Source organism: Astatotilapia calliptera, chromosome 3, assembly GCF_964374335.1.
Source record: "Astatotilapia calliptera chromosome 3, fAstCal68.1, whole genome shotgun sequence".
In the NCBI taxonomy this organism is placed as follows: domain Eukaryota; kingdom Metazoa; phylum Chordata; class Actinopteri; order Cichliformes; family Cichlidae; genus Astatotilapia; species Astatotilapia calliptera.
Window position 1 is genome coordinate 71,932,498 of NC_137424.1, and position 27,963 is coordinate 71,960,460.

A 27,963-nucleotide genomic window follows, 5' to 3' on the forward strand; every position below is an offset into this window, starting at 1 on the left:
TGGATCATCATGGCCTTGCCATATTGGTCCATTTGATTGACCTTTATTATAATTATGAATTTATTTTATTTTCAGTTGCTACAAACGGGACAGACATGACTGGGGGATAGGACAGGGAGAAAGAATGAAAGAAAGAGAGGGAGAGAAAGAAAACCAAAGGGGAGAAGAGACGGTGAGAAGGGGGGGAAGAAAGAAAAAAACAAAAAACCAAACAAAACACTGAGCAGTGCTGATTTTCTAACACTGGAATATTTCTAACATTTTGAGTTATTTTCCAGTGTTAGAAAATCAGCACTGCTCAGTGTTAGCCATTGTTAATCTTCAAAACTGACTAGGTTACTTTTAAACATATAACACTGTAAAAAGTGTTAATTTAACACTCAACAGTGTTGTATTTAACACTCAGAGTGTTAATTTAACACTGGAGATTTTGCTGTGTAGCTTAGGCGCTGTGTGAGAGAAAAGCATGTGAATGTTTAGGCTTTTATGATCAGGTGGGGGCCACTAGAGGCTATAAGAGTTTGATCAATGCTCCACCATTTTGAGATCTGAGGCTGTCTGCGTACGGTGTCCATCTCCCACGCGTGTGATCATTAAAATCATTGTTTGACTCAACCCGGCCGGACCAGTGTTGTTATTTTGGTTTTTCCTCTTGTATCCATCCCCAATATTTGAATCCGTAACAGTAACATAAACCTACCTATACGGATCAATATTTAAGGTTTGACTCTCATCATCCACTGGAGCACAAACTGGGTGTCATTACGACGCTACAACACACAGCGAACACCATCCCCACTGACACAGGGGCCAGGGAGGCAGAAGAACGGCACATCAAAAAGGCCCTGAGTAAATGTGGTTATCCCAGCTGCACTTTTGTCAAAGTACACAATAAATTATATAATGTAAACAACTACCTGAAAAAAACAGGTAGAACGATACTTTTGTATGGTTTATTGCATTTACGGAGGGAGTGATGTATGCTGGGTAATGGCACAGCTAGCTACTGGGTGACTTTATTCACCCGCTTCGGCTGTTATCAGTCCATACAATGGGCGTTATTGTCATGGTCCTGAGTCTGAGGACTCAGTGTTTTGTTTCCTTATGCTTTTGTTCATTTCGAGTGTGTATTCTGTTGTGATTTTGCCATTTGTTAGGTTTCTGTTCTTTGCCTTCCTGCTCCCACTTCTCTGTGTTCCCTCTGTCTGTCCATGGTGTTATTGTGTCTGCTCATGAGTCTGCCTGTCAAGTTCAGTGTCCTGTCTGGTTCTCTGTGTCTGTTAGTTTCCTGTTTTATTCTGAAAGTTCTTGTCTCATGTCAGTGTGTTCAGTTTTACCTCTCCCCTGTCTCGTTAGCCTGATTGCTCCCAGCTGTGTCTCCCTCCTGTGGCCCATTCCCTGATTACTCCCTGTGTATTTAAGCCCTGTTTTTTCCTGTGCTCTCTGTCGCGTCGTCTGTTTAATTCCATGTAGTCTGCATTATTCCATGTTTCTTAGTGTCTCTCTGCTCCTCGTTTCATGTCCTCCCTTTTGCATTAGTTTTCCCAGTTTAGGTTTATGTTCGGTTCTGCTCACACCTTGGTTTTGTGCACTGTAAATAAACCCACTTGCACCTCTGCCATTGTCTGCTATTGGATCCTCCTTTCTCACCCTCCACACGACTGCCGCCCCAGCCGTGACAGTACGACGCGACCACGAGATGGATCCAGCAGCTTTGTCCGTAGAGAGCGACCTCACACGCATCCAACGCCTGATGGACTGGGTAACTCACACCACCAACACAAGGGCAAAAGTGGTGGGGTTAAATGCCATCGAGGCAATCCTGGAGGGAAATCCCTACCTCTGCCAGCTTAAGGGAGTTTCCGCCTTCCTTTGCACCCTGCATAAAGCCCTGGGGGTAGTGCAAGCTCGGGAAACCACAGACTTTGTCCAGCAGCAGCGGACTACGGCCACCCCAGAGCAGTCATGTGAGCTTCTCCTGGCGGTGATTTTGCCCGGCCCGCCGGAGGTGATTTTGCCCGGCCCGCCGGATGTGATTTTGCCCGGCCCGTTGGATCCGTCAGCAGAGAGGAAGCGACGATCGCGCCGTCGGTGCGTCACCCCGCAGCCGGATATTAGGACTTCAGAACTGCCGACTGTGGTGAGTGAGAAGGACTCTTTTTCTGTTTTGGACTGTGGGACAGTTTATTCAGGGGCTTTGTTTGGTGCAGCAGATGACAAGGAGAACTGTTTGTTGCCCGTTCATTCTCCTGCTCAGCTGTCTTTACCTCGTTTAGCTGCACAGCAGCATTCAACTCGGTCTCCGGTATCCCCGCTAGCCCAGTCATCTATGCCGTCTCTGTCTTCACCGACTCCCTGTGAATGGGAGGCTGCGCCTGTGCCTCCCATTTTTGAGTCTTTTTCTAGTACGTATTATTTGCAGAGAGACAAACACGTTAAAAATGCAATCGTTCCTCAACAGCTGGCTAGTTTAGAGACTGCTACTTGCTCCAGGGCCTCACCAGAGGTTAAGTTACAGCCCTCAGCTGACTCTGGACCCCTGGAGGCTAAGAACCCAGCTGAGAACTGCACCCGGCTGTCGCTGCCTGAGCAGGGTCGGTGCTCCGTGCAGCTGCAGTCTGTTCCGTCCCTGCCAGAGGCCCGTGTGCCTGCTGGTTCTGTTCTGTCTCTGCCAGAGGTCTCCGCACCTGCTGGTTCTGTCCTGTGTGTGCCAGGGGCTCCGGTGCCCACTGGTTCTGAGACTGTCTTCCCTGGGGGGCCCGAGGAGCCCGTCCAGCTTCCTGCCTCGTCAGCTGGAGGGCCCGAGGAGCCCGTCCAGCCTCAAGACTCGTCAGCTGGAGGTTCAGGAGAACCTAGCCAGCTTGCTGCCTCGTCAGCTGGAGGGCCCGAGGAGCCCGTCCAGCCCCAAGACTCATCATCCTCGCCAGCTGCAGTCTCATCATCCTCGCTCGCAGCAGCCTCCTCATCAGCCTCTGCCTTAGCTTCGCCTGGTCCGGCTTCAGCTCCACCCACGCCGTCGCCTGGTCCGGCTTCAGCTTCACCCACGCCGTCGCCTGGTCTGGCTTCAGCTTCACCCACGCCGTCGCCTGGTCCGGCTTCAGCGTCGCCTCCGCCTGGTCTGGCCTCCGCATCCGCTTCAACGTCGCCTGGTCCAGCCTCCGCATCCTTATCAGCTTCGTCTGGTCCAGCCTCTGCTTCAGCATCCTCATCGCCTGGTCCAGCGTCTGCTTCAGCATCCTCATTGCCTGGTCCAGCATCCGCTTCAGCATCCTCATCGCCTGGTCCAGCCTCAGCTTCCGCCTCCTCATCAGCTTCGCCTGGTCCAGCCTCAGCTTCCGCCTCGTCTGGTCCAGCCTCCGCGTCTTCAGCCTCGTCTGCTTCGCCTGGTCCAGCCTCCGCGTCTTCAGCCTCGTCTGCTTCGCCTGGTCCAGCCTCCGCGTCTTCAGCCTCGTCTGCTTCGCCTGGTCCAGCCTCTGCGTCTTCAGCCTCGCCTGGCCCAGCCTCCGCGTCACCTGATGCTGCAGGGGCCACGCAGCCTTCTGGTCCCCAGCTGCCGCCTCAACATCGTCGGTCATCTGCCAGGCCGCATGTTGGGCATCGTCGCCACCGTGGCCGGCCTGTGGACTTGGATTGTCGCCACCGCTGTCGTGAGCACGGTCGGCCCCCAGGACTGCTTTCACGCCGCTGTTGCCGTCCGCACGGTCAGCCCCCAGAACTGTTTTCACGGCGCTGTTGCCGTCCGCACGGTCGGCCTCCGGACCTGTCCCACTGCCACTGCCTTTCACACGGTCGGCCCCCGGAACTGAACTGTTTTGGCCTCCGGCGCTGTCGGCCTCCGGGTCTGCCCCCTGACCTGTCTGTCTGGGCCTTTTTGGACTATGTCCCTCCCTCCTGGATCCCCACCGCCCGCCCTGGTCAGGTCGTTTTCTGTTTTTTGGTTTTGGGGGGGCGGTTTGGGCAGTTTTTGTGTTTCTGTTGGGCTGTCTGGAGCCAGCCCTTTGGGGGGGGGGTGCTGTCATGGTCCTGAGTCTGAGGACTCAGTGTTTTGTTTCCTTATGCTTTTGTTCATTTTGAGTGTGTATTCTGTTGTGATTTTGCCATTTGTTAGGTTTCTGTTCTTTGCCTTCCTGCTCCCACTTCTCTGTGTTCCCTCTGTCTGTCCATGGTGTTATTGTGTCTGCTCATGAGTCTGCCTGTCAAGTTCAGTGTCCTGTCTGGTTCTCTGTGTCTGTTAGTTTCCTGTTTTATTCTGAAAGTTCTTGTCTCATGTCAGTGTGTTCAGTTTTACCTCTCCCCTGTCTCGTTAGCCTGATTGCTCCCAGCTGTGTCTCCCTCCTGTGGCCCATTCCCTGATTACTCCCCGTGTATTTAAGCCCTGTGTTTTCCTGTGCTCTCTGTCGCGTCGTCTGTTTAATTCCATGTAGTCTGCATTATTCCATGTTTCTTAGTGTCTCTCTGCTCCTCGTTTCATGTCCTCCCTTTTGCATTAGTTTTCCCAGTTTAGGTTTATGTTTGGTTCTGCTCACACCTTGGTTTTGTGCACTGTAAATAAACCCACTTGCACCTCCGCCATTGTCTGCTATTGGATCCTCCTTTCTCACCCTCCACACGACTGCCGCCCCAGCCGTGACAGTTATTAGCACAAATCAGTCCCATAGATATGGGCCATCTCCTGCTAGATTGTTCAGAAGGTTGTTCTCATCCATCCAGATGGAGGATCACTAACAGGAGCGTGGAAGACTCCAGAATCCACTCTGGCTGCAATCCGGTGGATATGCAGTGTTTACAGGTAAGACCGTTTAAACGGACAGCATTTATAGAATGACTATTAAAAGTCAGCGAGTGTCAGTAATGTTAATGTGGTTATGTTAGTAATACACCGAGTGCTAATATAACAGCTTTAAGATGCATTTGTAGATATTATTACGTGTTTTACCGTCTTTATGGTGCTAGCTTAAAGTTACGGTGTAAACGTTACCTTATATTTTATCTCATGGTTTTTCTATTTTTAACATAGAGATTTGTGATGCTGTGTTTTCTGACCACAGTCCTGTGTTGTTTGAAGTTCCTCTTGCCTGTGCCTCAGTTAAAACTCGCGCTGCTGCTCAGCGCTGTCGTGTTTTTAACTCCTCCACTGCTGAACACTTTTCAACAGTCTTTGACCAGATCTGTAAGATCCCGGATTTTTTATGCAGCCAGACTGAGGAACTGAGCTCATGGTTTTATTCTACCTGTCGGACTGCTTTGGACACTGTGGCTCCATTAAAATCCAGACTGCCTAAAACTAAATCTGAGCCCTGGCTGAACGACTTGACCCGAGCTGTCAGACGCGACTGCCGTCGAGCTGAGCGCAAGTGAAAAAAGGACAAACTACAAGTGTCATTCCAGATGCTGAAGGACTGTTGGTGTCGATATCAAAGAACTGTAAAAGATGCCAAAAGAAAACACTTATCTGACATTATTTTGTCAAACTGCCACAACCCACGTGTTTTATTTAATACTATTAACTCTGTTCTTAATGCACCATATACTGACTGTATTGAGCCCTCATCAGAAGCCTGTGAAAATTTTTTACACTTTTTTATCGAGAAGGTCTCCTCCACAAGGGCTCAAATCTCTCCTCATGCTCACGACCTCTCAGTCTCTGTTTCCTGCTCTGCTGTCTTTGACAGGTTTGAGCCTGTGACTCTATCCTTTTTAAAGGAGACTGTTGGTCATCTTAAGCCTGCAGGGTCTCCAAATGATGCTGTCCCTCCTCGACTTTTAAAAGAGGTGTTACCTACAGTTGGTCCTTTGGTGCTTGAGCTGGTAAACCATAGTCTGATGTCAGGTGTTGTCCCTAAAGATTTTAAACATGCAGTAGTCAAACCCCTGATTAAAAAACCTGCTCTTGATCCTATGGTTCTTGCAAATTACAGGCCTATCTCCAAACTACCTTTTCTTTCCAAAATTCTTGAAAAGGTAGTTTACAACAAAATAATGACCTTCCTGGAAAAGCAAAATGTTTTAGAGGTTTTCCAATCTGGTTTTAAACCCTTTCATAGCACTGAATCAGCCCTTTTAAAAGTTTTTAATGACATATTTTTAGCGACTGATGCTGGGGACTGTGTTGTTCTTGTGCTTTTAGATTTGACAGCTGCGTTTGATACCGTGGATCATGCCATTTTATTCTCTCGTTTGGAGCACTGGGTGGGCATTAGGGGCACAGCACTGGAGTGGTTCAGGTCCTACTTGACGGGGCGAACTTTTTGTGTCAGCCTTGGTGACTATGCGTCGTCCTCCGCTCCCCTCTTGTGTGGTGTCCCACAGGGCTCAGTTCTAGGCCCCCTCCTCTTCTCTTTATATCTGCTTCCTCTTGGTTCTGTACTGAGAAAGCACGGCATTGCTTTCCACTTTTATGCTGATGACTGTCAGATCTATGTCCCTCTAAAGAAAAAAGGCAGATACCTTACACAGCCATTACTTCAGTGTCTCGATGACATTAAGGCTTGGATGTCTGTTAACTTTTTAAAATTCAATGATAAAAAGACAGAGGTGATGGTTTTTGGTAGCCCCACTGAGACCCCCAATGTGTATGTAGGTTCCCTGGCACAGTATAACATACAGTATAACATACTGTGCCAGGAACTGATTTCTCCCAAAGGGTGGACTAGTGTGTTTCAATAGATTACCTCTGTATGAATGTACTTCTTAAATGAAGGCAAGTGTTTGTCCTTTTTTGTTCCTCAGGTACAGTACGTGATATCAAGGGCAGGCGGTCAACACTGGGGACAAGAAGCAGACGTACTTCCAAGAGGGAGCTGCAGTGAGGTCAGAGGTCAGAATCTGAAACAGCTCAGGTTTATATTTTAGAGGTTATAAAAAATCAAAATGTATTTATAAAGAAACCTTTAAATAATAGTCATAATTATGATTATTATAAGAAATATTAAACATTTAAGTGGATTTTCTGTTACACATATCGTGTTAGCCCTGCAATAAACTGGCAGCCTGTCTTTGTCCTGTATCAGCTGGGATAGGCTTCATCCTCCCGCAACCCTGAATTGGATACATTGTATTCCAATTATGTAATCTGATCATTTACAAACTCAAGGTATCTAATCAAAATGTAAGTAATAATTATAAAATGCAGAAATAAGTGTGACATAAATGTAAATGTGTGAGCTGACATAGAGGACAGCTACATGCAGTCTGAAAAACCTTTGTTGTCAAGTTTGTCTCGTGCTGATATACCTGCATTCTTACATAGAAGAGACATTAAAGTCTCTGACTCAGTGAAGCATTATTGTTTGGATAAATCTGTGGTTTGGATCTGTTTGGATAAATATAGTAAGTTGATGTTTGTCCATTCATTGACACATTTTCTTAAGTGCTTATCCAGTTCAGGATCACAGTGGAGCTGCAGCTGGATATGTTCACTAAATAAACCTTACAAAAGTTAACAATAAACCTGCATCCATGTACGTTGTTGTCCACAGGATGAGAAAATCAAATTGGAAGACTGTGGAACATGTTAATAAATGTTTGTGTGTTTATCCCTGTGTCTTTCACAGGAGGCGCTGGAAGGTTTCCCTAATAGTTCCTGGTGAATGAAAGCAGAACCATAAAGGTTGCTGGACTGCATGATGGCCTTACCCCTGAGCAGTCATCCTGTTAAAGGAGGAACCAGTTAGAAGCTGTTTTCAAAGTAGCTGAGCAGATTTCATCTCAAGTAAGCGATTAACTGTTTGTTCGTTTGTTCTGCCACTTAAAGAGCATTTAAGGACGTCTTTCGAGTGTCCAGTTGAATTAATTCTACTGGCTCTCATGGTCATTTGTTATTATAGACATATTTTTCATGTTCACCCAGCTATTTAGTAAATTCTATCTATTTAGTAATATCCGTCAGCTATAAAATGTAATATAAATATAAAAATATCTAAATATCTCCTGCCCTTTATGTTTTAATGATGTAAGTCTGTTTACATTAGCATTCCTCACATATCAATGAGATGCTGTACAGTACAACCCTACTGACGCAGCAGAGGGATAACGACGGCTATTCAACATCGTTACACGACACATTTGAGCTGCATGACGCAGACAAAGTGACTCAATCATCTTTTTTGTGGTTTATTGTCTTCAAACCAGCAGATAAAGCCGATTGCAGAAGATGTCAGAGAAGAACTTCAGGCCGTGTACTGAAAAGGTATTTTTTTCTTGTTATCAAAAGACATTTGGAGTGGCAGCTTCTACAACTGGTTGTGCTAAAGTAAAGCTTACAGTCTAAGAAATCACAGTGTTGATGTTCAGCACAAAGAGAAAAGCTCACTTGTTTGAATTTATTTACAATCATAGTTTTATAAATTCTGACTGTAAACAGCTTTTACAGCTTTGATATTGTTTGACACTCGAAATCAGGTGATAGGGTTTAATTTAAAGGTTTCTGTGTCCCAATGAGCCATTTACACTGACCAGTGTCAGTTTAACTGTAACACATTCATTATTTAGATTCAACAAAGAAATAACTGAATGTAAAAAATGGCAGCCCTCAGGCAGGTTTATAGAGATATATGCATGCATTATGAAATGTATGTATCCCAGATAATTGTTATTCATCTAGTCATGGCAGACCTACCTTTTCCTCCCAAGTTAACTGCAACCCAAAAGAACTAGTGGGGCTATTTACACACTCACAACCAGTGTGGGGTAAAAAGAGCCACCAAAAAGCTGTCAGCCACAGATGTGCTATAAGAGTTAGAAACTCTACTTATGGAGAAACTTTCTAAGTCTAACAGAGGACAGGAACTCCTGCCCAAATAACATGATATAACCCCACATACAGCCCAGCCATAAAGTGAACCAAGTCATTTAGTTAAAGACAGCATGGGACTAAATGCATGTAACCAATGTTAAGATTCAAAGTTGAGGAAGGAGAGTACACACCACCCATGGTCCAGAGGATCTTTGGTCAAACAATGATTTTAATGAATACACGCGTGGGAAGACACTCTGTACGCAGACAGCCAGTAGTCCTCGACTCAATCAAAGCATGAACAGATATTTTATAGCATCAGGGTTTGTTTACTGACGCCCCTTCATACGTCACAGACACATTTTATACATAGATCAAATCAAAACCACAACGACTTTTGACACAGTTTAAAAGAACAATTGTCTCCTATCTTCACAACAGGTGCTTCCTGTCACTGCCGGATGCTCGCAGCAGTTCTGCGACAAACTGCTCTTTGCAACATCAGCAAAACATGATTAAACTTTCACCTATAAATGATTCTCTAACTGAGTGTGTGTGTGTGTGCGCGTCTGTGTGCTAACCACAATTGCACCCTGTTTCACCTCGCGACTAGCTCCTGACCCCTCACCAGACAGAGAGACAGAAACCACTCTCGTATATGTAATAATCGAACTGAAACTATGGATATGACTTTTACTAAATAAATGTTTTAATCAAGAACCTCTACTAAACATAATAACTGTGTGCATAAGCAGAGAGTTCTGCAAACTCTCTGCAAGCCTGTTTCCTGTCAGCCTGTGACTTTTAGCCTTTCTGAAAGACACACACTGTTCTACCCCTGAATGCAATATAAACTCCAGATTATATTATTAATGCAATGGTAATAATGACAATTATTTAACAATAGCAGTAAAATAATTTCCCTTCTCGACACTCCCTCTCTTGACCTCTGGAACACCAGAGGTCACAATACATTGTGTCCTCTCTGGTGGTCTCGGACCTCGAGATCTCCAGGATCCTCGCCCCTCCTGTGGTCGCCGAGATCTTCTGCAAAGGAAACAAAACACCTTTTCCTGCACCTCCCTAACTTATCCTATCTGGGACTCTTTAATCAAAAGCCTGATCCTAATTATCTTCTTAACTTATTGACTTGTATTTATGTACATTCTTCAACGTTCCTCATCACTTTAAAACTCTTTAAGCCCTGCTTTCACGTCCGGTTGCTCGCTCTATTTTCCCTTATCTGATCATCAACATCCTGTGCACAAATTGTCGCTGCTGCAAGTTCCTCTACTCTAAAAGAAAACAACCACTTTAATCAATTAAGTTTAAGCATATAAGCAATTACTCCTGTATACATTTCATCATAGCTAAATGCTGCCTTGAAACAACTCCTGTGTGTTAACACTAACTTCATTTTAACCTCACATTTCCTATGTTATCACCTGTTTTGGTATAGCCTTTTTATTTCATTTTGCTCCTTTTAATGTAACAATACCTTCTAATTCTAATTTATCAGACTTAACCAAAATATATGCTTTCCTTCCTCTTTGGTCCTTCTTTTAAGTTCAGTTAAAAGCTAAATGAATTTAAGGCCTTTTGCCTGGAATCAATACTGTCATGTGTGTTTCTTAACTCTGTGTCTGTAAGCGTGTGCAATCCTTCATGAACTCATATTATCCTCACAGTAGATTGGCTAATCATAGCGCTAGCCAAAGGCTCGTGACCCTCCAGAGACAAATTTGAGCCACAACTCCTTTAAAAGCACAAAATGCAATATGTATAAAAATCATTTCTACGTAGAAGCTCCCCCTTTATCCTAAAGATAAACCTTATGTAATATCTGTATGTGTACGCCTACATTATAACCACTTCTTCTAAAGATCAAAAAAATCAAAGCTGTTCTACCCCTTGTCGAGGAGGGAAATTATTTTACTGCTATTGTTAAATAATTGTTATTGCATTAATAATATAATTTGCAGCATGGATATTGCATTCCAAGGTTTAGACAGTGTCTCTTTCAGAAAGACTGAGTTGCAGGCTGACAGGAAGTTGTATGCAGAAAGAAGCAGGAAGTTATTTTGAGCCGCAGGCTAAGACGAGGCTTTAACAATGTAACAGATAGCTTTATCATTTTATATTAAGGTTTTAGTAGAGGTTCTTGATTAAAACATTTATTTAGTAGAAGACATACACATAGTCTCAGTGAGCTTCTGGTCTGGTAAAAGGTCAGAAGTGCAACAGGTGAATTGAGAAAGAGCATGTGAGGTCAACACACACACACACACACACTTTAAATTAGATTTATTTAGAGGAAGAGGTTAGTTATGTTTGGCTGTAACTACAAAATTGTCTCGGTAAAAGAGGAACCGTTTCTTGTTGTCTCGACAAGAAAGAGGAACAATTCATTTTAAGATAAGAACGGAAAGTACCAAGCCATGAAAATAGGAGATGATTTTCTGGGTGAAAAGTCATGATGATGTTGATCTGATCTATGTATAAAATGTGTCTGTGACGTATGAAGGGGCGTCAGTAAACAAACCCTGATGCTATAAAATATCTGTTCATGCTTTGATTAAGTTGAAGACTACTGGCTGTCTGCGTACAGAGTGTCTTCCCACGCGTGTATTCATTAAAATCATCGTTTGACTTCACCCGGCCGGATCGGTGTGGTTATTCTTCGATCACCTCTTGTACCCTTCCTCAATATTGAATCTTAACATTTGGGGGCTTCGTCCGGTTATTGGGGAAGGAGAGTTGGAGGTTTGGACGGAGAAATCCGGGGTCTTGGGTGGTCTGACGGGCAGACGTGAATTCCAGTGGTCTAAGTGAGTGGGCATAAGCCGGCTTATCCAAAAGGTAAGGCACTACCTGTTGAATTATTTCCAAAGTGTGCCAAATTGGACATGATAAAATTTAAGTCTACTCACTGAAGTTACTGGTGGATGTCTGTTTTGATTTTGATGAAAATCTCATGAGTTGAAGCAGTTAGAGTTCTGCTAAGAAGAAATGAAAGTAGTTAAGAGTCTGATAAGAAAAGTTTAAATAATGGGTTGAAGTCCCAAAGAAATTGAGTTAGAGTCTCAAGTAGTTGGTAGGGAATTGGTTATTGTGTTGGTTAGAGTCCAAATTTGGTCATAAGAGTGGACCTGAGCGGTCAAATTGGCCACTAGGTTGCACCTGCCTCAGTTATACACTTGTTTCGGGTGTTGATTGTTGTTTCAAAATATTCTAAATTATTCTAGAACGGCAGTTCGAGTCTGCTAGGAAGCGCAGAGCCCGGAGGTTACGCTCCCTCCTTGTCGTGGACGCGCGACATTGACCTCTCGGCGAAGAGGGTTAGTTCAGTGTGGTTTAGCTGTGGGGTACAGGGCATCCCGGAATTAAGCTAGGAGTTAGAGTCTCCTTACCGTTTGCAACGGTATCTGCGCTTTTTTGGACAGGAGAAGTTGGTCTTCGGGCGTGTAACTTTAACTTAACACTTCGAGGTAAGCCTTGGCTGTGAAATGCCAAAAATAGAGCTTCAGGCAAAGTTTGGGTTGGTTGACGCTTTTAAATTGAGTTAGGGATTTTAGAAATGAGGCCAGAAACAGTTAAAGTCTTGATACTGGTTAATTGGTGGGCGGTTATTTTAAATTTGTCTAAATTGGTTAGGCGCTAAAGCTGACAGATCTGACAGTAGTTGTAAATATAAGACGTCTTTGTAATAAGAGATCTCTGTGTGTCGAGTCAGTAATGCACTGACTGCCTGCTGCTATTTTTGGAGGTGTGTGTGTGAGTGAAAATGCAAATGAGTAAGCAGTGAACTGTTTAAGCCACAGTTGGTTTTACAAATACTGCTGCAAACATTGTAGAGTGTGTGTTTAAAATGCCATTTATGTTTATTAGAGGACTATAAATAAAGTTTTGAGTTGCCGTAGTGGATGTATAGTAATTGATTGAGTTTGGATGTAGATATATAAATATATTGAGTGCACTGTATATACTTAAGACTAACACATGACTTTCAGTAGTAACTGTTCTCCAGCATTAGCTGCTGGTGGGTTTTATTTTTTCAATTTCTTGTGTGTGCGGTGAGAATTAATGGAGGTTTCAATTTTTTGTTTGTTTGTTTTTTACTTGCTTTTTTGATTATGACAAGCATGTCTAAAATACTCTTAGGAAATTGTGTTTTGAGTTATATTCTTCAACTCTAGTCACAGTTTAAGTGTGAATGCGGTGACTAGAAGGTTTTGAATGATGAATGAAGGTGTGAGAGGTATTTCTTTGGTGATGTAAAGTAGGAGGTTTTAAAGTTTGAAAGTGTTTTTAATTTAAGAGATGCATGAGTGATGTTATGAGAGTTTGAGTTTCTTTTTCTTTCAGTTTAAAACACATAAGTACATACACTTGGTACACCTGTTTACTCTTTGACTTTATTAAAACAGATGGTGTATTTGAGTTTGAATTTCAGTAATTGTATGTTGATATGGTAATTTAGTTTTATGTTAGGTGAAGGAGATGTCCATCTCTGCGTCTTGCAGGATCGAAAGTGAAAGTTGAAGGTTGTGATGTGAATGCTGTGAGTACTCGATTTGAATGATTCTGTGTGAGGTGTACAAAATACTAAATAATAATAACACTATGAAAGTTGATAGTAGAGTGAGTGCAAGGTGATGTGTGAACAGAGGAAGTCTGAGAGAGAAGTGTGTGCGTAGGCAAAATGCAGAGTGTGTGCGTGAAATAAGGGAGTATTGTTTTTTACATCAAGGTTTAGTAGAACTAAAGTAGAACGTTACAAACAAACAGATAAATAAAGTAAAATGAAGAGAGAAAATAACTGACAATTACATTAATGAATAGAAAACACACATACACAAAGTGCCATATGTGAAATTATTCTAGGAAGGAGTCAGAATTGAGATAGCTTATTATAGAGATAGTTTAACATAAGATGCAATGAAGGAAGCAGCTTACATTCCTTTAATTCCCAGAGCCAGTGTGTTCCCTCCCCTGCCCACTTGGGCCCCGTATCAGGCGAGTATGGAAGGCTGGATAGCCCATGACGGGTAAGATCCCACCTCGAAACCCTGGGACAACCTAAGGCAGGCACAGTCACGAATACTCTCGGACCTGACGGGTAAGACCGCTGGGCTAGGGTGGAGGTGGAAAGTGGCAAGTGGAGCCCTACCTTCTGGCTGAGGACAAGGAATGCTGCTATTTAAGGTAGGAAATCAGAATTTGGGTTAGTAAAGTTGGGGAGGAGAAAATTGACTGTTTAAAGGCAAAATTATGAAGGAGTCTGACACACTGTAAAAGCACCATGTGCAAATTCACACACACAAACAGGAAATGCATTAAACTTATAAAGACAAGACAAGCTCATGGAGTTTAATGCATAGACACTGATTAAACCTGGCTAAGAACACAAACATAGGCAATGAAGAACAGCTTGCTATTTTGTATGAATGATACAATGGTGTGAATGTTTAATAAAATACATTTGAGTTTGTAATTGAGGAATAGAATAAGCCATATGACAAAGGGAGTTATGAAAACGAAAAAGGGATTAAAGTAGTTTTAAAAAAAAGAGTGACTTAGGAGTGCTCTCGTACTGAGTGATCAACACTAGTGATCACTGTTGGAAGAAATAAAATGATTTAATGAGTTGGGAATGTTTAAACATATGTTTCTGTTGTTACAGCTTCTTGAGAGATGATTCAGTATGCAAATTAGCTGGAGTGTGTGGTGACGAAAGAACTTCCTGAGTGTGTGTGTGACTGTGACTTTCAGGAAGAGGAAGCATAGCAGAGACGAGAAGTGCAGATTGGGGTAGGAAATTTATAGTTTAGTGATTATATGATGTCGTAAGGGGGTTTTATGCTGAATTGAAGTATGATATAGAGCATAAGGGGGTGATTTTTGTGTGCAAATTGAGTGGTTTTAATGAGACTTTTGGTGTATTGAGGAGGTGAAATTATGTGGTGGCAAGATTTGTGTGTTTAAGGTTGTTGTGGTGATGGGTTGATTCTGTCAGGTAGGTTGTTGTTGTTATTTTTGTTTTTAATAGAGGGAGTTTTAGGAAACATGGACATGTCTAAAATTGGGCCCATTATTTTGTAACAGTGCACTTAAAGAAAACCTGTCAGGTGATTTTGTTTTGTTTTTATGAGCTAACAATCAGCTCTATTTTTTTTCATTTCTGTTTTAAGCAGGCCTGCAACAGTGAATAACGGCGCTGAAAGTTCTCGGGAGGAGCAAATATAAGGCGGCTTTCCAGATTACAATTGGCTGAGGAGAAAGCTACCTGGGGACTGATCAAGGTCGTAAGTCCCTGTAAAAAGGATTTTATGCGAGTCAATCCAGTCCAAAAGCATAAAGAAATATTTCCCTATGGAAAATAAAAAATGACGGAGCTCATTTTGCTGAGGGTGGAGTATCTGATCATGCGGGAGGCTCCACTATCAGCAAATACATGGTGTGACTGCATGTGAGTGAATGTGTGACTGGATGAAGGTGAGGATGAATAAATGTGGATAAACAATTTGCTTTTACCAGAAAAATTTTTGTTTTGTTGACTGGGGTTAGATTATGGGATTATAGTATATTGTTGGGAGAATGCCAAATGCTAAAGGGGAAATATTTTTTGATGTAACTCAGTTATCATTGTTTGAAGAAGCACATGACTGATAACTGTTCTGTTTTAAGTTTATTTTTATGACATAGATTGGATCATGAGTGGGGAAACTGAGCATTTTTAAGTTTTGTATAGTATCTTGACACATGAAATGTATCAAGATAAAGGGGGGTTTAGGGTTTAATAATTTAATTGTTTAATAATTTAGGATCATTTTAGGAACTTTTGGGTTTTTGATCATTTGGATATGGTAAAACTGAAACTGTTATTTTTAAGTTAAGGTTAAAGGATTAAAAGTGAACTTGTCACGGTTTGCGAGGCAAGCCGTGTGGAGTTGTAGAAAAGGACCCAAAAGGCGGCAGCTCTGGTGCAGGTGAATATTTATTTACAACGGTGGGCACAAAACAGCACTGGTGGAAAAACAAGAAACCGGAAAACTGGGTAAGCTAATAACACAAACCAGAAACGAGGATGCAGGGAGGTCCGGGGAAATACACACAGAGAACACAGGGAGATTACGCACAGGTGGGGAACACAGGTGACACTGATAAACATAACGAGACAGGGCAGGAGTGAACACAACATTACGCATACTGACGAGAGACTGTCAAAGTAAAACAGGAAGTACACAGAGGTTCAGACAGGAGGAGAAAAAGTACGGGGAGAACACAGACATAACAGGCTGGGGGAAACATGGAATAAACACAAAGAGAGACGAGAGCTCATAAATACACAGAGGGGCACAAGGGGGTAAGAGTCACAAAGGAAAAACACTTAGGGAACACCACAACAGGACACCTCAGAAAACTTGGCCTAAATAAGGAGCGAAAATACAAGGAACCAAGAATACTGGGCCAACATGGCCCAGGACCATGAATCCTGTTTAGAAGATACAATGCCGGTTTTTCAAAGCTGTGAATAATTCTTAGAGGGAAAATTAGTGAGGGTTGAAGGGGTAGAACAGCTTTGATTTCTTTTTGATTTCTAGAAGTAGTGGTTATAATGTAGGCTTACACATACAGATATTATATAGGAGGTATTTTTAGGATAAAAGGGGGAGCTTATAAATAGAAATGATTTTTATACATATTGCATTTTGTGCTTTTAAAGGAGTTGTGGCTCAAATTTGTCTCTGGAGGGTCACGAGCCTTTGGCTAGCGCTATGATTAGCCAATCTACTGTGAGGATAATATGAGTTCATGAAGGATTGCACACGCTTACAGACACAGAGTTAAGAAACACACATGACAGTATTGATTCCAGGCAAAAGGCCTTAAATTCATTTAGCTTTTAACTGAACTTAAAGAAGGACCAAAGAGGAAGGAAAGCATATATTTTGGTTAAGTCTGATAAACTAGAATTAGGAGGTATTGTTACATTAAAGGGAGCAAAATGAAATAAAAAGGCTATACCAAAAACAGGTGATAACATAGGAAATGTGAGGTTTTAAAATGAAGTTAGTGTTAACACATAGGAGTTGTTTCAAGGCAGCATTTAGCTATGATGAAATGTATACAGGAGTAATTGCTTATATGCTTGAACTTAATTGATTAAAGTGGTTGTTTTCTTTTGGAGTAGATTAACTTGCAGCAGCGACACCTTGTGCACAGGATGTTGATGATCAGATAAGGGAAAATAGAGCGAGCAACCGGACGTGAAACCAGCGCTTAAAAGGATTTTAAAGTGATGAGTAACGTTGAAGAGTATACATAAATACAAGTCAATAAGTTAAGAAGATAATTAGGATCAGGCTTTTAATTAAAGAGTCCCAGATAGGATAAGTTAGGGAGATGCAAGAAAAGGTGTTTTGTTTCCTTTGCAGAAGACTGATCTCGGCGACCACAGGAGGGGCGAGGATCCTGGAGATCTCGAGGTTCGAGACCACCAGAGAAGGGTCTGCGTGAGGACACAATGTATTGTGACCTCTGGTTTTCAGAGGTCAAAAGGGGGAGTGTCGAGGAGGGAAATTATTTTACTGCTATTGTTAAATAATTGTTATTGCATTAATAATATAATTTGCAGCATGGATATTGCATTCCAAGGTTTAGACAGTGTCTCTTTCAGAAAGACTGAGTTGCAGGCTGACAGGAAGTTGTATGCAGAAAGAAGCAGGAAGTTATTTTGAGCCGCAGGCTAAGACGAGGCTTTAACAATGTAACAGATAGCTTTATCATTTTATATTAAGGTTTTAGTAGAGGTTCTTGATTAAAACATTTATTTAGTAGAAGACATACACATAGTCTCAGTGAGCTTCTGGTCTGGTAAAAGGTCAGAAGTGCAACAGGTGAATTGAGAAAGAGCATGTGAGGTCAACACACACACACACACACACTTTAAATTAGATTTATTTAGAGGAAGAGGTTAGTTATGTTTGGCTGTAACTACAAAATTGTCTCGGTAAAAGAGGAACCGTTTCTTGTTGTCTCGACAAGAAAGAGGAACAATTCATTTTAAGATAAGAACGGAAAGTACCAAGCCATGAAAATAGGAGATGATTTTCTGGGTGAAAAGTCATGATGATGTTGATCTGATCTATGTATAAAATGTGTCTGTGACGTATGAAGGGGCGTCAGTAAACAAACCCTGATGCTATAAAATATCTGTTCATGCTTTGATTAAGTTGAAGACTACTGGCTGTCTGCGTACAGAGTGTCTTCCCACGCGTGTATTCATTAAAATCATCGTTTGACTTCACCCGGCCGGATCGGTGTGGTTATTCTTCGATCACCTCTTGTACCCTTCCTCAATATTGAATCTTAACACCCTTCAACCCTCACTAATTTTCCCTCTAAGATTTATTCACAGCTTTGAAAAACCGGCATTGTATCTTCTAAACAGGATTCAGTTCTGTCATGGTCCTGGGCCATGTTGGCCCAGTCTTCTTTGTTCCTTGTATTTTCGCTCCTTATTTAGGCCAGGTTTTCTGAGGTGTCCTGTTGTGGTGTTCCCTAAGTGTTTTTTCCCTTTGTGACTCTTACCCCCTTGTGCCCCTCTGTGTATTTATGAGCTCTCGTCTCTCTTTGTATTTATTCCATGTTTCCCCCAGCCTGTTATGTCTGTGTTCTCCCCGTACTTTCTCTCCTCCTGTCTGAACCTCTGTGTACTTCCTGTTTTACTTTGACAGTCTCTCGTCAGTATGCGTAATGTTGTGTTCACTCCTGCCCTGTCTCGTTATGTTTATCAGTGTCACCTGTGTTCCCCACCTGTGTGTAATCTCCCTGTGTTCTCTGTGTGTATTTCCCCGGACCTCCCTGCATCCTCGTTTCTGGTTTGTGTTATTAGCTTACCCAGTTTAGGTTGTTTTTCCACCAGTGCTGTTTTGTGCCCACCGTTGTAAATAAATATTCACCTGCACCAGAGCTGCCGCCTTTTGGGTCCTTTTCTACAACTCCACACGGCTTGCCTCGCAAACCGTGACAAGTTCACTTTTAATCCTTTAACCTTAACTTAAAAATAACAGTTTCAGTTTTGCCATATCCAACTGATCAAAAACCCAAAAGGTCCTAAAATGATCCTAAATTATTAAACAATTAAATTATTAAACCCTAAACCCCCCTTTATCTTGATACATTTCATGTGTCAAGATACTATACAAAACTTAAAATGCTCAGTTTTCCCCACTCATGATCCAATGTATGTCATAAAATAAACTTAAAACAGAACAGTTATCAGTCATGTGTTTCTACAATTAATGGTAATTGAGTTACATCAAAAAAATATTTCCCCTTTAGCATTTGGCATTCTCCCAACAATATACTATAATCCCATAATCTAACCCCAGTCAACAAAACAAAACAGAAATTTTCTCTGGTAAAAACAAATTGTTTGTCCACATTAATTCATCCTCACTCACATTCAGTCACACCCTGTATTTGCTGATAGTCGAGCTTCCCGCACGATCAGATACTCCACCCTCAGCAAAATGAGCTCAGTCATTTTTTATTTTCCATAGGAAAATATTTCTTTATGCTTTTGGACTGGATTGACTCGCATAAAATCCTTTTTACAGGGACTTACGACCCGAATAGTCCCCACAGGTAGCTCTCCTCAGCCAATTGTAATCTGGAAAGCCCCCTTATATTTGCTCCTCCCGAGAATTTTCAGCGCCGTTATTCACTGTTGCAGGCCTGCTTAAAACAGAAATGAAAAATAGAGCTGATTGTTAGCTCATAAAAACAAAACAAAATCACCTGACAGGTTTTCTTTAAGTGCACTGTTACAAAATAATGGGCCCAATTTTAGACATGTCCATGTTTCCTAAAACTCCCTCTATTAAAACAAAAATAACGACAACAACCTAACTGACAGAATCAACCCATCACCACAACAACCTTAAACACACAAGTCTTGCCACCACATAATTTCACCTCCTCAATACACCGAAAGTCTCATTAAAACCACACAATTTGCACACAAAAATCACCCCCTTATGCTCTGTAACATACTTCAATTCAGCATAAAACATAACACCCTTACAACAACATATCACTAAACTATAAATTTCCTACCCAAATCTGCACTTCTCTTGTCTGCTATGCTTCCTCTCCTGAAAGTCACTTCCCCAGTCACACACATACAGGAAGCTCCTACGTCACCACTCACTCCAACTAATTTGCATACTGAGTCATCTCTCAATGAGTTGCTGTAACAACAGAAACATATGTTTAAACATCACCAACTCATTAAATCATTTTATTTCTTCCAACAGTGATCACTAGTGTTGATCACTCAGTACGAGAGCACTCCTAAGTCACTCTTTTTTAAAACTACTTTAATCCCTTTTTTGTTTTCATAACTCCCTTTGTCATATGGCTTATTCTATTCCTCAATTACAAACTCAAATGTATTTTATTAAACATTCACACCATTGTATCGTTCATACAAAATAGCAAGCTGTTCTTCATTGCATATGTTTGCGTTCTTAGCCAGGTTTAATCAGTGTCTATGCATTAAACTCCATGAGCTTGTCTTGTCTTTATAAGGTTAATGCATTTTCTGTTTGTGTGTATGAATTTGCATATGTTGTTTTTGCAGTGTGTCAGACTCCTTCATAATTTTGCCTTTAAACAGTCAATTTTCTCCTCCCAAATTTACTAACCCAAATTCTGATTTCCTACCTTAAATAGCAGCATTCCTTGTCCTCAGCCAGAAGGTAGGGCTCCACTTGCCACTTACCCCCTCTGCCTCAGCCCAGCGGCCTTACCCGTCAGGTCCCGTCTTCTTACTGAAGCCGAGAGTAATCGTGACTGTGCCTGCCTTAGGTTGTCCCAGGGTTTCGAGGTGGGATCTTACCCGTCATGGGCTATCCAGCCTTCCATACTCGCCTGATACGGGGCCCAAGTGGGCAGGGGAGGGAACACACTGGCTCTGGAAATTAAAGGAGTGTAAGCTGCTTCCTTCATTGCATCTTATATTAAACTATCTCACTTCTGACTCCTTTCCTAGAATAATTTCACATATGGCACTTTGTGTATGTGTGTTTTCTATTCATTAATGTAATTGTCAGTTATTTTCTCTCTTCATTTTACTTTTTATCTGTTTGTTTGTGACGTTCTACTTTAGTTCTACTAAACCTTGATGTAAAAACAATACTCCCTTATTTCACGCACACACTCTGCATTTTGCCTACGCACACACTTCTCTCTCAGACTTCCTCTGTTCACACATCACCTTGCACTCACTCTACTATCAACTTTCATAGTGTTATTATTATTTAGTATTTTGTACACCTCACACAGAATCATTCAAATCGAGTACTCACAGCATTCACATCACAACCTTCAACTTTCACTTTCGATCCTGCAAGACGCAGAGATGGACATCTCCTTCACCTAACATAAAACTAAATTACCATATCAACATACAATTACTGAAATTCAAACTCAAATACACCGTTTGTTTTAATAAAGTCAAAGAGTAAACAGGTGTACCAAGTGTATGTACTTATGTGTTTTAAACTGAAAGAAAAAGAAACTCAAACTCTTATAACATCACTCATGCCTCTCTCAAATTAAAAACACTTTCAAACTTTAAAACCTCCTACTTTACATCACCAAAGAAATACCTCTCACACCTTTATTCATCATGTCAAAGCTTTCTCCAGTTTGCACAGCCTGCCACATGTTTAACAAAAAAATCGCTGCCCGAGAAGGCTCCCACATATCAAGGTGGTCGTTCTCACAAATTTCCAGCAGACCCTCAAATAAACAACAACAACGACCCAGGCAGGCTTCCAGTTCAGCCTCCTCAATTTCTATGCACACCGAAAACTCATGGGGAGATTCTTCTGTCTCCCCGTGTCCTACACAATTCACCTCCAAATGATCCCCCACAATTGAAATTTCAGTGTGGAATGACGCAGAGATTAACATTCCCTTATTTATTTACTATATGTAACCTGAATTTCTCTCTCTTATCAAATAACAAAGGTTATCTTTAAAATTTGTTATTGAACTACTAATTAAGTTGCTTTTTATGGCATCAGTGATATACTGCCCCTAAAAAGTCCACTTTATTGCGTGTTCATTGAGTTACTTCTATTAAGGCTATTTAACAAGTTCAATTTACACATATTCATTAATCTGTCACGCTTATTAGTGGCTCATGGTTACTTAAAACCTATGTCTGACTTGACCACAGAGTTAGAGTATCATTCAATCCTCTCAGGATGACCACTCCACTTACTCTGCATCCAGTCAGCTCATGAATTAACAACACTTGCAGACTGTAACCCTTTTATTTTTTGTTTATGCCTTCAAATCCACCTTAAATCTTCTTACCTAAACGTTGGTTTTAAACACAAACAATTCTTATATTCTATTTTGAAACGCTGTCACCATTCATATATTTACAATGTTATTATATACTAAGCCAGCATTTTAATCGCAGACATTTATCCACATTTGCAAACAATAGTTATAGGGCTGAATAATCACACAAAACCGAAAGCATAGTCCTCTCATGCGCTCTGCATCAGCTGCCTCATTTGCATGCACACACACTCTTCATCTAAGAATAGCAGCAGGAAGTCAGTGCATTGCTGACTCGACCCACAGAGATCTTTTTTATTACAGAGACGTCTTATATTTACAACCACTGTCAGATCTGCCAGCTTTAGCGCCTACACAATTTTAGACAAATTTAAAATAACCGCCCAGCGGATAAACTCCCTGAGTTTTTTGCGACCAATTAACCAGTATCAAGACTTTAACTGTTTCTGGCCTCATTTCTAAAATCCCTAACTCAATTTAAAAGTGTCCAACACCCAAGGTCCAACCTTTGCTGCCCAAAAAAGCGCAGATACCGTTCCAAACGGTAAGGAGACTCTAACTCCTAGTTATTCTGGAGTGCCCCAAGCTCCACAGTGACCAACTGACTATCCCTCTTCGAGGACAATGTCTAAGCGTCCTTGACATTGGCAAGCGTTACCTCTGAGCACTGCGCTTCCTAGCAGACTCAAACTGCCGTTCTAGAATAATTTATAATACTTTGAAACAACAATCAACACCCAAAACAAGTGTATAACTGAGGCAGATCGACCCTGATGGACAATGGGGACTCTAACCCACAAATTGACCCACAAAGGTCTGACCTAATGACCAACCGGGACTTTAACCCACAAAATGACCAAATACCCTACCAAACTACTTGAGACTCTAACTCAATTTCTTTGGGACTTCAACCCAGTATTTAAACTTTTCTTATCAGACTCTTAACTACTTTCATTTCTTCTTAGCAGAACTCTAACTGCTTCAACTCATGAGATTTTTTCATCAAAATCAAAACAGACATCCACCAGTAATTTCAGTGAGTAGACTTAAATTTTATCATATCCAATTTGGCACACTTTGGAAATAATTCAACAGGTAGTGCCTTACCTTTTGGATAAGCCGGCTTATGCCCACTCACTTCGACCACTGGAATTCATGTCTGCCCGTCAGACCACCTCAGAGACCACCAAATTTCTCCATCTAAACCTCCAATCCTCCCTCCTCAACCACCGGACGAAGCCCCCAAATGTTAAGATTCAAAGTTGAGGAAGGAGAGTACACACCACCCATGGTCCAGAGGATCTTTGGTCAAACAATGATTTTAATGAATACACGCGTGGGAAGACACTCTGTACGCAGACAGCCAGTAGTCCTCGACTCAATCAAAGCATGAACAGATATTTTATAGCATCAGGGTTTGTTTACTGACGCCCCTTCATACGTCACAGACACATTTTATACATAGATCAAATCAAAACCACAACGACTTTTGACACAGTTTAAAAGAACAATTGTCTCCTATCTTCACAACAGGTGCTTCCTGTCACTGCCGGATGCTCGCAGCAGTTCTGCGACAAACTGCTCTTTGCAACATCAGCAAAACATGATTAAACTTTCACCTATAAATGATTCTCTAACTGAGTGTGTGTGTGTGTGCGCGTCTGTGTGCTAACCACAATTGCACCCTGTTTCACCTCGCGACTAGCTCCTGACCCCTCACCAGACAGAGAGACAGAAACCACTCTCGTATATGTAATAATCGAACTGAAACTATGGATATGACTTTTACTAAATAAATGTTTTAATCAAGAACCTCTACTAAACATAATAACTGTGTGCATAAGCAGAGAGTTCTGCAAACTCTCTGCAAGCCTGTTTCCTGTCAGCCTGTGACTTTTAGCCTTTCTGAAAGACACACACTGTTCTACCCCTGAATGCAATATAAACTCCAGATTATATTATTAATGCAATGGTAATAATGACAATTATTTAACAATAGCAGTAAAATAATTTCCCTTCTCGACACCAGCCTGCACCAACCTGACATTTCTTCCTCCTGAATTAAATGAATGAATGGATGAAAGTTAAATGACTACAAACCTAAAGCCACTAGTTCCCACACTGGAGCTCCCTGACACTGTGTGTTAACCGTATTTAGCTTGTATCAACAGTTGTAACAGGCTAAGCCACCTGAGACACTGCATTGAATTTGTTCCTGTCTTAATGATTTCAGCTGACTGGTTTCAGCTCAGATGTTCTTCTTTTTCCTTTCAGTAGATCAAAGCAGCTCGTGCTCCTTCTGCTTCCAATTTAGAAGAAGAAGAAGGCTCCAGCAAAGTGGCGTTCATGGTCTCAGTGAACAGTCACGGTCACACACTGCATGTGGTTTTAAAAGCAACATGTCTGTTCACCACAACAATGGAGATGTGTAATATTAGTGCAGCTACGGTTTGTTCTTGAACATCAGTTCTGTTTTCTACTTTGATCACTTAGACCAAAAAAGTGTTGTTTTCAGATTCTTTCTTTTAAATCTATAAAGCACCTGCTCATTTTTTTATTACAATTAGTTTCACATAAATGTTAGTGTTTCCTTTATGATCTTTTAATGCTTACACTACACTGTACATGTCTACATTAGAGACATTTCTGTTACCTGTTTCTGTTGACTCAGAGTTGTGAAATGTTCTTTTATTTGATGCACAATATAAAGCTCTTCAACTGGTGGGGAAGATTGTCACATCTTGCAGGAGCTTTCCTCTCCTCAGGGGCTCTCTCTGCAGGAGGGGGAGATACAGGAGAGGTGGAGGAAGATCTCAGCCTGGGTGTTTATTGTCTTATGTAGTCTGGAAGATGAGTGGATGGTGGGGTGGGTGCAGTTTTCCCTGTGGTGGGGTTGGGTGGACTGTCCCGGGCTCTGTGGGGCCGGGAGGCGCTGCTGCGCTGGGCCCCGGTCTGGATGGGCCTGGGCCCCCTTTCCCTGGCGGGTCGCGGAGTATGGGGGTGCCTACTGGGGTCAGCGGGGGAGCTGGCCCCAGGGAGGGGTCACGTGCCCCTCCCTTCCTTCCCTCCCCATCTCCAGCTGCCTCCCTCTTCCCGCTCCACCACAACCACCCACACATGCAGGACCTTGGAGTAGGGGTATGTCACCAGGGTGCAGGAGGCTACCCCCCTCCGTCCCCTTCTGGCTGCCTCTGGAAATTTACTACAGAAAATATAAGTGTTTACCTGTGTGAGTGTTTTTACTGAGGAAGCTCAACAAAGCCAGTCCTTCTTTATATTACTTGACCTGACAAAACCAACAAACCCAGGCGAGAGATAAAGGGTATCACAACAGCAGTTATGTGTTTTCTCTTATTTTGTTCTAAAACAGGAGACATTAAAGTCACTTTAACAAAATGTATTTAAATAGTTAAAGGTTATTGGCAATAACCTACAAATACGACTGACCTCTGTTCTAATTTGAGCCCTGCTAGCTGAAAATCACAATATTTTCATCAATCAACAAAATGCAGTGAATGAACAAAAGATGCATCTAAATCAAATCAATACTTGGTTTGAACAACAAGGGAGGAGGAAAAGAGTTCCAATGGATCACAACAGTGAATTCTAAGAAAACAAGATGTATTTAATTTCATCCAATCCAAACCATCTTTATTTATAAAGGACTTTAAAATACCCAGCACAGGACCAAAGTGCTGTACAATAAATGAGTTAAGAACAATAGAATAAAAGAAAACAGTAAAAAAAAAAAAGCACATAATACATAAAAATGAAAATAGCCTTATATTTAAAACAAGATAAAACAGTACAGAATAATTAAATAAAAACAAAACAAAGAAAAAAAAACAGAAGTGGCCTGTCTTATCTCTAAAGGCAGATTGTTCCACAGTTTTGGAGCTGCTACAGCAAAAGCACTATCTCCTCTACGTTTACACTCAGTCCTGGGTAGACTCCCAAACAGGTGATCACCTGGTATCTAAATACACATTTTGGGGTACCTGTGATGGACTGAGCAGTGAAGGAAACTTAGGCACAGGTTAAAGTCCAAAAAATGATTTTTTATTTAACCCAAAAAACATAATTGGTTAGCTCATGCAAAAAGAATCAAAATCTTGGGCCCATAAAAGAGGTCAAACTAACAAAACTCTACTCAAAGTTGACAACACAACTGATAACTCAAACAAACTGACCTCACTTAACGAGACAAAGGGGAAACTTAAATAGTGGCTGATCAGCCCACAAAAACTGGAAAAGGGGTAAAACACACAAAACCTAACTAAACCAAACATAATGAACGCCAATTCCCCCCCCCCATGGTCCTGAGTTATGGCGTGAACCAATTTGTAGCCTTCCTTTAAAGCTCGCTCTGCCCCTTTTCCACCTCTTGGCTCCTTAATCAAGGGACTGGAACAGCTGCAACTAAGGTAACTCAGAAAACAAAAGATTAATCATACATAACAGTGTAAACTAAAATGTGCGCACTTATTTTAGAATGCAGCATTATGTGGATATATGAATTAACTAAACCAAAACCAGTTATTTATTGTCCTGTAAATTAATTCCTATATTTAAAGAAAGAAATGTGAATGCAATGTTACTTATAAGCCTCTACACTAACATGGTGGGTATTACCACTGTGTGGCTGTAAGTGCAGCCATCACACACTCCCCCTCTTCAGATCTCTCCCTGGGACAGCGAGAGAGACAGTCTGCAGTGCAGTTATCTTTGCCAGGGATGTGGTTGATGGTGAACCGGAATGGCTGGATTGCAAGGTACCATCGCGTGATCCTTCCATTTGTGTCCTTCATTCTCTCTATCCATTGAAGAGCTTTGTGGTCTGTTTCCAATATGAACTCCCGTCCGAGAAAATAATACCTAAAGGAGTCCAGGGCCCATTTGATGGCAAGTCCCTCCTTCTCGATGGTTGAGTACCGCACTTCCCTCGGAAACAGCTTGCGGCTGATGAAGGCCACTGGATGACGCTCTCCAGGCGGTCCCTGTAACAGAACAGCTCCCAATCCTCTCTCTGAGGCATCAGTCTGAAGAATGAAATTTCTCTCAAAATCAGGGCTGTGCAAGACTGGGCTCTTACTCAGAGATTGTCGTAGGTCCTGAAAAGCCATCTTAGCCTCCTCTGTCCAGGTGATCTTATTGGGACTTCGGGCACCAGTCAGATCCATCAGAAGAGCTGCCCTGGCGGAGAAATGAGGGATAAACCGATGATAGAATCCTGCCATACCTAAAAATGATCTCAGCTGTTTTCTGGTCTCTGGCAAGGGACAGGATTCTATGGCAGTGACCTTATTGACTTGAGGTTTTATTACTCCACAAACCCAAGGTACTCGGTTTCAGCCTTAGCAATGGCACACTTAGCTGGATTAACAGTCAACCCTGCAGACTGAAGACGCCCCAATACCTTCTCCAGGTGTTTCAGGTGTTCTTCCCAGGTAGAACTGAAAATCACTATGTCATCAAGGTAGGCTGCAGCAAAATCAGACATGTCAGACAGTATCTAGTCCATCAGTCTCTGGAATGTTGCCGGGGCACCATGCAGTCCAAAGGGCATGACTTTAAACTGGAACAAGCCCCACGGGGTCCAAAAAGCGGTCAGCTCTTTTGAGCGCTTAGTCAGTGGTACCTGCCAATAACCCTTGCAGAGGTCTATTGTTGTCAGGTATCTGGCCTTCCCAAGGCGCTCAACCATGTCATCAATGCGGGGAGTTGGATATGAATCAAATTGTGATATTGCATTCAGGTACCTGAAGTCTATGCAGAAACGGATACTGCCATCCTTCTTTGGCACCAGGACCACCGGGTGGCACCACTCGCTCTTCGAGGCTTCA

The 27,963-nt window shown here is 42.0% G+C and overlaps 1 protein-coding gene across 3 annotated transcripts; it reads left to right on the plus strand.

Moving 5' to 3' along the window:
• The first annotated feature begins 354 nt into the window (after positions 1-354).
• On the plus strand, positions 355-26,017 carry LOC113011067 (uncharacterized). Of its 3 annotated transcripts, none has more exons than XM_080299096.1 (5): positions 355-4,789; positions 6,730-6,817; positions 7,554-7,711; positions 8,131-8,188; positions 24,395-26,017. In XM_080299096.1, exon 1 carries the CDS (start codon positions 1,700-1,702, stop codon positions 4,025-4,027), a length of 2,328 nt encoding a protein of 775 aa, XP_080155222.1. In that variant the 5' UTR covers positions 355-1,699; the 3' UTR covers positions 4,028-4,789; positions 6,730-6,817; positions 7,554-7,711; positions 8,131-8,188; positions 24,395-26,017. The 3 variants fall into 3 exon arrangements, with proteins under 3 accessions (XP_080155222.1, XP_080155223.1, XP_080155224.1); XM_080299097.1 differs by having other exon boundaries at positions 8,134-8,188; XM_080299098.1 differs by lacking the exon at positions 24,395-26,017 and having other exon boundaries at positions 6,730-6,810; positions 8,131-9,651.
• The last annotated feature ends 1,946 nt before the right edge of the window (positions 26,018-27,963 follow it).

Bases quoted from the DNA above. Each gene is read 5' to 3' on its own strand.
- LOC113011067 (XM_080299096.1), top strand. From the start codon at position 1,700: ATGGATCCAGCAGCTTTGTCCGTAGAGAGCGACCTCACACGCATCCAA.